Raw genomic sequence first — 10085 nt, 5'->3', positions numbered from 1 at the left:
CACAGTTAAAGACTTGTTGGTAAATTAACTGGTTGTTGTTGGAAAATAAAATATCTAAATAACATTCAATCCGAAAAAACCTGAGAAAACCTGCATAAAAGTATTACAACAGTTCACTGCAAACCCATATGATGCACTCGATCCACTACAGATTACATGCAGTCTAACACCAATTAGGTGTTGTGATGAGAAGCTATTTTATTTTCTGTTTTTCAAGAGTAGTCAGCTTGTAGGGCACCGCAACTGCTTCCACCCGCGCCGATCATCATCATCATATGAAATAACTTTTTGTCACAACAAAAAATAGTGGCTGGTAAAATATTTGAGTGGCTGGTAAAAAATTTTGAACAAAATTTTTAATTTCCACCCCTGTTGATAACTAAACTTCTAGGACTGTTTATTTGTTTTGTTTTTTTTCTCATTAGCGATGCCTACTGTTTAAGAGTGGGACAGCAGTAGCTGGTTTAAAAAGCAACAAACACCAAAAGGGTGCTTCATCCTAATCATGTGGATCAACTAATGTTCTAATGTTTCTAATGTTCAAGTTTATTTTTAACTGTAATTAGTATAGAAAATGAATTTTGCTGTTCATTGCAGAGAAACTGGAAGAATGTTAAACACATTTGCTGCTGGTAGTGTTTTACATTTTGCACAAGGTCTCATTTTTGTATACTTTTAGTACATCTTAAGTCAGATTTTATGAAAGTATATTGTAATTTTAAAATGAGACCTGTAAGGTGTCATTTTCCTGTTAGGCAGTAAAAATTTAGTTACATTTAGTGACCTAAGATTGTTTTTTGTTTATTGTATTACATTGAATCTCAATGTGTTCAGTCAAACCTCATTATAAATTGAATTATTTTATGATTAGGGGCTCAGCTGTGTGGTATCATATTGTTTTTTTGCCGCTCATGTGTCTTTAATGAATCAGATTATTAGCAGTGGATAGAAATGTGTATCGTATCAGCCACTGACCAGAAATGCACAACTATAGTATGCAAAGTTTATATTATTCCCACCAAATAAACATTTAAGGTAATTTAGGTCTTAAAACTAAACTCTCTCTCTTTAAAGGTTTATTCTTTCAAAAATAATTCAGAAATAGCTTTTCTTTTAATGTACATTTCCAGTCAGTTCTGGTCTTTCTGTGAGATTTACTAAGAGAGAGAAAAAAAAACAGTTAAATGTATTTGTTGTCAATTTGTTTTCCTTGGCCACCACATGCAGACAGCTCTTGTTTACTGTTTACACTGGCTTTTACACCCATACCATGCTTGAGTTTATGTAATTAAACAATAATAAGACTTGCCTTGCCAATTAGCCGGAGTATGTTTATTTTGTGTGCCCTGTGTGTGTTACTGGTAGCTGTTTGCAGTGTGTTTGGAGGCTTGTTGTTTGGGATATCACCTGAAGTGCAGCCAGTAGCTTTATTTGGGCAGAGTGCATCTGTATTGTTGTTTTGAGAGATGCTAAAGTCTGCAGCCCGAGGACTCAGAAAGCATTTTAAATGTTAAAACATCCATGTGCCAAAACCTCGCTGATGAAATAACACCACAACTCTCACTTAGCCTTATTTATCAATCTCCTCCAGAGTATAGCAGGAGATCTGATGATTCGTAACATCCAGCTGAACCACGGTGGGAAGTATGTCTGCGTTATCGACACAGATGTGGAGAGCCTGTCCACCTCTGCAATTCTGGTTGTCAAAGGTAACTGGCTGATTTCAGCAGCTTGTTTTTGCACGCCAGTTTATGAATAACCTTGTATATCTACTTCTAGAGGTAAAAGGGGTGAAAGTGAAAGACGTTTGATAGATAGGTGTGAAAGATCCCTCAGGCCTCTTGTAGAAATACAGTGTAGGAAAGCAAAAAATGAACGTTGCCTGAGTCCACGTTATGTCAGCTTCGATTAATATCATATAAATACAGCACATACTGCAGCACATACTGCTGAAATGTAAAAAACGGACACAAAGGCATGTGCAAGTACAGGTTTACTTGTGCTGCAGTAGATTCATTTTATGTGTGCTTGGTTTATCTAGCACAGTGTGCATGTTTATTTCTGATGAATACATAGAATGTCACGTCCTTCCAAAACACTAGCAGTGTCAGGTTCTAAGAAAACATGTTAACCACAGAAAATGTCAATAACTGGCTAATTTACTCAAAATATAATTGAACACATCCGATTTATCTTTCCACTTCTTGTGACCCTATGTTCACCAATCAGCTTGTCCATCAGATCATACACACACTGTTAACACCCACCATATATATATATATATATATATATATATTAATGATGGTCTAAATTTGTAACATGGTGCAGAAGTTTTTGTGAGTTTGATAAGGAGAAGTTTGTTGGAATGGGTGATCACCTCAAGTTCATCCTCTTCTTTGTCTGATTGATTCAGGTCCTCCAGGCCCTCCAGACAAAGTAGCAGTGGAAGAAATTACAGACAGCACGGCACAGCTCTCCTGGACTCCTGGAAGGGACAACGGCAGCCCCATAACTGGTTACATTATCCAGGCTCGAACACCGTTTACTGTGGGCTGGCAGGCTGTTGACACAGGTATCCCAAAACTGCCAAATAAATGGCTTTATCAAGAAATTATTATTGTTTGCATAACTGTGTGTGTGTGAGAGAGAGAGAGAGACACCATGACTTCCTTCAAATCTAATTTCCACTTTGCAGTGCCAGAAGTGGTCAGTGGTAACATGCTGACTTCTACGGTGGTGGGTCTGAATGCCTGGGTGGAGTATGAGTTCAGGGTGGTGGCCCGTAATGCTGTAGGGCTTGGAGAGCCAAGCCCACCCTCAGCCAAGACCAGAACAGAGGATGCTAGTACGTAAAAGCTACAAAAATCTTCAAATTCAATACACATAAAATGTCTATTCATTACAAATTTTCATTGTTCATGCTTGGTACTTCTAAAAGAATTAAAAAATAAGTTGCTGGGTTTTTTTGTTTGTTTGGGTTTTTTTTTAGAACAAACTGTGCTACTTTTTAATCAACAAATGCACAACCATAAACTGTATTGCTAACTTGGTGAATTCCTTAGCTAAATTAAGCAACTATTCCAAACCCTTGGTGAAGTAGCAGGAGGTTACCCTGCACAACAGAGAGGAGGACGTGACAATAACATTGACCCTTCAATATTAGTTGAAAAAGTCACAAAAGTAGGCACAGCAAACAGAGCTCAGACCAGCACTTACAGTTTTATTTTCAAATTGTTCATGTGTTCTCAGTTCCTCTATAGTTCAAACAACAATTATGTCACATACTGGGGCCATAAACTAACATTAAAAGCGTTGTTTGTATTGGCTAATTTTACTCAATGATTACTGTTTATAAGAAGAAGAAGTCAGATTTGCTAATCAGTTACTGGTGGAGCATTTTTAGTTATTGCTTTCTGCAGTGAAGTAAAGCATATGTAGTGTCTTCCTCTGAGATTTCTTTTCCTAATGTAAAAGATATAAACCAATAGCAAAAATATTTTTGAAATTCAACTTCCAAGGTACAATGAATGGGGCAGGATTTGAAGTTAAAGTAGTCAAGAAAAAAAAATCAGTGAAGACATTCAATTTATAAATGTATTTTATAAGTAAATATACAGACCCACAGATATATATATATATATATATATATATATATATATATATATATATATGTGTGTGTGTGTGTGTATATATATACACATATATATATATATATATATATATATATATATATATATCTGTGTATGATGACATTAAGTGAAATTTAGCAATATTTTTAGAAGACTTTGGCTAGATTCCATTGAGAACTGTTAAAACATTGACTAGAGGATATATGCTGATCTCAGTGATGTTATTTAGAAAATAAGAGAAGTAAATTTTTCTGAAGAAAAAAAACACTAACAGACAGAACAGGCATGGGCATTAGATAATAACACTGTTCCTAAAGTAGGGCTCCACCTACTAAAGAATACCATAAGGCTGTGGTTGAGTGCTCATTTTTGCCAACATGCTACAGTGCACAAACAGCCAAATGGGAATAGAAACTGAGTGGGTTGAGTCAAATGTCATCTGCAAAATATTATGAATCTTGGCTTGCTCGGTTTGCACTGTGACATTTGGGCAATATCAGTAATTCAGAATTCACTGAAATGTGTGTTTGCTGCAAGTGGGGGATATGTGTGGCCTAGAATAGTATCTCTAGCTGCCAGCTTTGACATAAGGCTACAAGTGCATTTGAGGCTTTTCGTTGAGCTTTGTAAACTGTGTTCTAATTGCTTCCCCTTTGGGTTTTACCTTTCAGTTCCCGATACAGCTCCCACTGATGTTGGAGGTGGAGGCGGCACAAAGTCTGAATTAGTGATAACATGGGAGGTAAGTCATCTGTCAAATTTTACGGTTCTCTCGATCGCACAGTAATGGTTTTGCTTAATTGTGCAGAATTGAGTGAAGCAGTTTTATGACCTACATTAGAGGGAAACACTCCTCATCTGGCTCAGCTACCAGGAGGATTTTTTTTCTTCCAAAAGCAGCGACAGAGAGCACTGTATTTCAAGGGTTTTGCACTTTAGATACAATTACAAAACTATGCAAGAGGAAAAGATAAGGTAAAGGTGACTGTGGAGGGTTTTGGTCTGTAATGGAAGAGAAAGGGGCTTTGTCTGTTCACAAAAGTCCTAATCAATGTGCAGTGCAGAGACAGGCCTGTCTGTTTTTTTGTCTGTAAGCGTTTTAATATCACTATAGTTTTGTGTTTCACTCCCAGCCTTTGCCTGAGGAACTGCAGAACGGGGAGGGCTTTGGCTACATTATCGCCTTTAGGTCTGTAGGCACAGTCACATGGACACGAGCGATCATCTCCACGCCAGGTGTATCCCGTTATGTCTTCCGCAACGACACCATCCCACCCTTCTCACCTTTCGACGTCAAAGTTGGAGCCTATAACAACAGAGGGGAAGGACCTTTCAGCTCTATCTCAACTGTGTATTCAGCAGAAGAAGGTAGAGTACAGATTTTACTGTTCACCGGCAGAAAGTGACGCTGAAACAAGCTATAATCTCTTTCTTTACAACTGTGACCTTGAATTGTAATGATGATGGTTTTTTCTAGTGCTGTTATTTCCCTCCCCTTTCAGAACTGTGAATGTCAACTTGATATTAGTTATCTTGCTGGTAGATTACAGGAAATCCTTGCAGACACTTACCACACCGCGCTGTCAGGGAGGTATCCTGTTAATTGAATTTGCTGGGCAGATAGTCTTCCCTTATGTCAGTCACAGATCCCATTAAAACAGAGCAGGGGAAATAGCTTCTCAGTGAAACTACAGGTCTGTTCTCTGCTTTACCTCTCATTGCTATTAGTGTTTGTGATGGTGTTGTGAGAGTCTGTGGGATTCTCACCACAGTTCTGCTTTATATCTTCAGTCCCTGGTGTGGCTCCTAAGAGGGTTAGGGCTAGGAGTTTGTCGGCAGCACAAATTGAAGTAATCTGGGAAGCTCTCCCCTCCCTCCCTGAAAGAGTCCTGGGATATGAGGTATGACTCATTGTACGATCATTCTCATTTTTTTAAGAACCTAAATGAGCTTTTCTCTTTGCATTGTTTAGCTAATTTAGTTATTCTTCATTTTTCTTAGTCCCTAACTTACTGTATATAATTATCCTGATTTTCTTATACATCTTTGCAGAAGTTCTATTTTAGGCTTTAATAACACACTCACTGACAAAACAAAATTAAGCACCAAGAAGGATTTGGGCATAATTTAATGCACATAAAAACCAGCAATGTGTATGTAACTGATTTGATTTGCACAAAGCTGGAATACTTAGAACAGGCACCAGAGGCGTAAGTGGTGGCATCACAAGTGGAACAAATGGTTTTATTAGGTAGGTCCCAGGTCCTAGACACAAAGGATATCTTGTCAATAAATTTGACAGAATTACTAGCACTTGATGGATTTTGGTAAGCAGTCACATTATAGGTTTGCATAAAACTGAGTGATTGTTTTGTGCTACTGCTTGACATGTGGGACATACAGATGTCACAGTAGCCTGATGTTGGGTACAGGAGGTCACCCACACATCTGAAGGTTCTAGTTGCTTAAGACAGATAAATCACAGTTAGCCAAGCATTATAAAACCCTATGGCATCTGTGTCTGCCATCCAAACACAGGTTTTGGACTCTTTTTTTTGACACCTCATGCCATCCTGCACTAAGTCTCATTGATTGGCATCAACCAAACTCTGGGTTTATTGTCACATACTTAGGCTGAGTTTGAAGTCCTGGCATAATGGGAAGGAATGGACTGATGATGATGATTGTTGCTGTGTGATGTTCAGAGATGAAACTGTTTTGCACTATCATGGAAGGCCATTTTGTGTGGGGAATAACACCATGATGCCAGGGTTTGACTACAGGTCACCTCCATTAATGATTCGGGGAAACATGGTGATACAGTTGTCACATCCTATGTCCACATAATCTTAATACCGTATTTTCTGCACCATAAGGCACACCAGATTATAAGGTGCAGTCTCAATTATGGCGTCCATTTCTGTACTTAACCCATACATAAGGCACACCGGATTATAAGGCACATGCTAAAACATACGGTCTACAAAAAAAAAAAATCTTCTGTCTGAATTGAACAGCTGGGCAATTTCACCATCAAACATGCTAGGTTCCCTCTCATCATTGTCGGAGTCAGTCTCGTTGCTAGGTGGCTGTTCAGCAACGATGGCGGCTTTCGCGAAAGCTTGGACAACAGTTAAAGCAGATACCTTAGCCCAGGCATCCACAATTCATTCGCATATGATGGCGTGACTCACTCGGCGCTGCCCCCGTCTTAGTAAACGTGTGTTCACCGTCGGTCATCCATTGCTCCCACGCCACTCGCAACTTCACTTTAAATGCGCTGTTTACACCGACGTCCAGCGGTTGGAGTTCTTTTTTAATCCTCCTGGAATGATGGCAAACTCCGAATTATTATTATATTACATAATGTTCTCTGATTGGTTTATCGCTGCCAGCATACGTGCTGTACATATTACGTAGTGTTCTCTGATTGGTTTATCGCTGCCAGTGTACATACCGATTCTGTACACATTACCGTACGTCCCTGTGTCAGGGACAGATTTTGGAAATTAAATGCAAACATAAGGCGCCCCGGGTTATAAGGCGCACTGCCGATTTTTGAGAAAATTTAAGGCTTTTCGGTGCGCCTTATAGACCGGAAAATACGGTAATTAAGCCTGCCTTCACAAGTTTTGCTCCTTCTGTGACCTCACCCTGGCACTGTCTTTCAACAAGAAAATGCATGTCCATACATGGCACATCTTGCCAGTGGCCAGCCAGTACCCCCCAATCTTTCAATAATCAAACATGTGTGGGATCCACATAAACACTGACCCAGTACCAAGTGTCTGGATCTTCAGGGCCATGTATAGCATATAAGGTGTGGATCAACTTCCTGCAAGAGAGGACACGGCAGCTGTAAAGCTGTTCTGCACCAAATTGCTATTTGTATTCAGGTCTGAGGGGCTGCCACACCCTACTGACATTGAACCATTAGTGTGCCTGTACTGCTAACTGCTAACTATTATCCATTTGATCTGATATTGTAATCATTGCAATATGGTCTTATGACCTTCCAAAGTGTGCACTTTCATTTTATTTGCACCACTCGCTCTGTCTGCTTAAACTTTTTTGGGCTAGAGTGTATTATGACAAGCTCTCAGTACTTGAGCGCTTTGGCAGCAAACTTGAAAAAATATATATTATTAAAATTTTTCTCTTTCAAAAATATAAAGAAGGTTTTGCTGTTTTTAGTCTCTACAGTGTTCTTTGAATATTTGCTACCTCTAGCCCTTGGCACAAAGCTCTCCAGTTGCCATAGCAGTGGCCTCATTGTCCTTTCAGAAGAGAGCTCAATTCTTCAGTTGCAGTATCAAAGTGGATTAAGGCTGCTGAATCTCAATAGGCCACCAACAGTATGGAAACCGAGCTGTGCGCTGCATAGGTGTGGCACTTATACATAATTAGATGTTGACAGGATTGCAAAACCAAGCAAATTCTAAGTTGGATAATCTCATAGCATATAACTGTATTGGATGCATTTTTACCTAATTACAAAATAGGAAAAGTATAAGTTGTGGGAAATAAAAGTTGGAGAATTGCTAGGAAAATGAAACAAATTAATTTCTTATTGAGATAGCATTTATGTCACCTGATAGTAGATATGAAAGCATCAAAGTAAGGCAAAAATTGTTGAACTGCCTCATTAATTACTGCACCACTTGCACCCATAATTGTCAGCAGATAGCCTGAAGCAAAGTGTGCTTTTAATATTGTTTTACAAAGCAGAGAATTCTGCTTTGCTGTAGGGATGGGTGATATGACAAAAAATGATATTGCAATATTCTGAAATACTATCACGATATGTTGCCAAACCCTAAACATGCTAAAAATAAACAACAACAAAAATACAACAAATAGGTTGCTTTGTTTTTTGATTTCTCCGTATTCCCATGCTGCCAAGGCAGATACAAGAGAGCGATGAAAGAACAAAGTAACCAGCACCTTAAGCACTAAAATTAGCAAAAAAAAAATGATTAGCTCACCATTGATGCTCACTTGAAAACAAAATCATTTCACTCCGTCCTGGATAATTAAAAACAAAAAAATAGTTATCCTTGTTTCCTCAATTCCTTGCTGCTAGCCAAACAACTAGCAAATCAAGGGTTAAAAAGATCTAAAAAGAAAAAATCTATTGTTTTATTGAGCAGCCCTCCAAAAAAGCCACCAATGATAATTCTTCAAAGATGTTGTATCTACTAGTTTTCATCTCCCTCATAACCGACATTAGCAGACCAACTGTAGTTCTGCATCCTATATAAATTAGCCATGGAGTCAACAAGAACACCTAGGTGGGTCCAAAGAAAACACCAGCTGATCGCTCCTTCAAATCTGACTGATTGATCAAACTGTTTATTTGAAAAAGCTCCCATTTCTTTTTAATGGGCTGGACCATCTGATACAGGTACTGAATACCAGGTGTACAAAAAAAAAAAAAAAAAAAAAAATTCTGCCCAATGACAACATACAAAAAGTTCTGATTGATTTTTTTCCCTACACAAAACATGGAAACAAGCTTGTGTCACATTGTTATATTATAGACAAGCAAGCCATGTATTATTTATTTATTTATTTTTTTAACAGTGATAAAAATAAAATAGATTGACTTTTTATTTATTTATTTACTTTTTATAATTATTTTTCCATTCAGTCTGGGCCTTCTCTGAATACCTTGAAGGCCCTGATGGTTCGCCACTGTTGCAGTATTTTTAAACTCTCCTCCAGTCATTAAATAATGCTTAATTCAACACTTTAACCTAATACAGTAGTGACTTTTGAGTCACAGACCTTTCTGTTGATGGCGTAAAAATCAACAAACTTTGCAACTGTCTTCTCACATAATCCGACAGCAGAATTGACTTTTAATTAGTCCAACTTGAGAACAAAAATTAAGATGCAGTCTGTCAAACAGCAGACCAGAGAATAACAACAAGCAATGTAACCCCTGTTTAGACAACCGCCAAACACCCAGCACATTAGAACCATACAAAATGTTCAGTAATTTGAAAAGCATTGTAGCCTAATTAGTTTTAAAATTAGCACAGCAAATTGTGACTAAGAGCTTGATAAAATAACCAGTATTAAATCATAACTACAGTTTCAAAAATAAAAAAATTAAAAAAACTTGGTCACAGGCTATGGCACAGTGACAAATGAACCAAAATAAAGCAGATAGTTCAGCCAACCTACCTACCTACCTACCTACCTACCTACCTACCTACCTAGTTCAGCCAACAACGTATTTAATGATGGCATTGATTACCAAGTCTGTCAATCCCAGAGGTATCACTAAGGAAGGGTCAAGGTGGGCAAACAGAGGTCTTTCCAAAACTTACAATGAATGAGAATTAGGCATGATACCTAGTAATTTTCACTTATATTTTCACTTCCAAGTATGTGACCAAACATCTCTCTTGTGAGCCAGGCAAACGAAGACCCTGACAACCCTAACAACCT

The 10085-nt window shown here is 38.2% G+C and overlaps 1 protein-coding gene across 2 annotated transcripts in view; it reads left to right on the top strand.

Annotated features, from left to right (window-relative positions):
- cntn3b (contactin 3b) overlaps positions 1 to 10085 on the top strand; it is an 82336-nt gene that overhangs the window by 65236 nt on the left and 7015 nt on the right. The window contains exons 14-19 of one of the 2 annotated variants that reach the window (XM_017426956.3): positions 1592 to 1709; positions 2414 to 2572; positions 2696 to 2845; positions 4301 to 4371; positions 4763 to 4997; positions 5421 to 5530. In XM_017426956.3, the coding sequence (XP_017282445.1) occupies positions 1592 to 1709; positions 2414 to 2572; positions 2696 to 2845; positions 4301 to 4371; positions 4763 to 4997; positions 5421 to 5530 (843 nt within the window). The remainder of the gene's footprint in view (positions 1 to 1591; positions 1710 to 2413; positions 2573 to 2695; positions 2846 to 4300; positions 4372 to 4762; positions 4998 to 5420; positions 5531 to 10085) is intronic. The other variant, XM_017426957.3, reaches the window with a different exon arrangement.

The sequence above is a fragment of the Kryptolebias marmoratus genome, linkage group LG4, assembly GCF_001649575.2.
Source record: "Kryptolebias marmoratus isolate JLee-2015 linkage group LG4, ASM164957v2, whole genome shotgun sequence".
NCBI lineage: Eukaryota > Metazoa > Chordata > Actinopteri > Cyprinodontiformes > Rivulidae > Kryptolebias > Kryptolebias marmoratus.
Note: the sequence above shows the minus strand (reverse complement) of the source record. Positions and strands in the feature narration are given on the sequence as shown.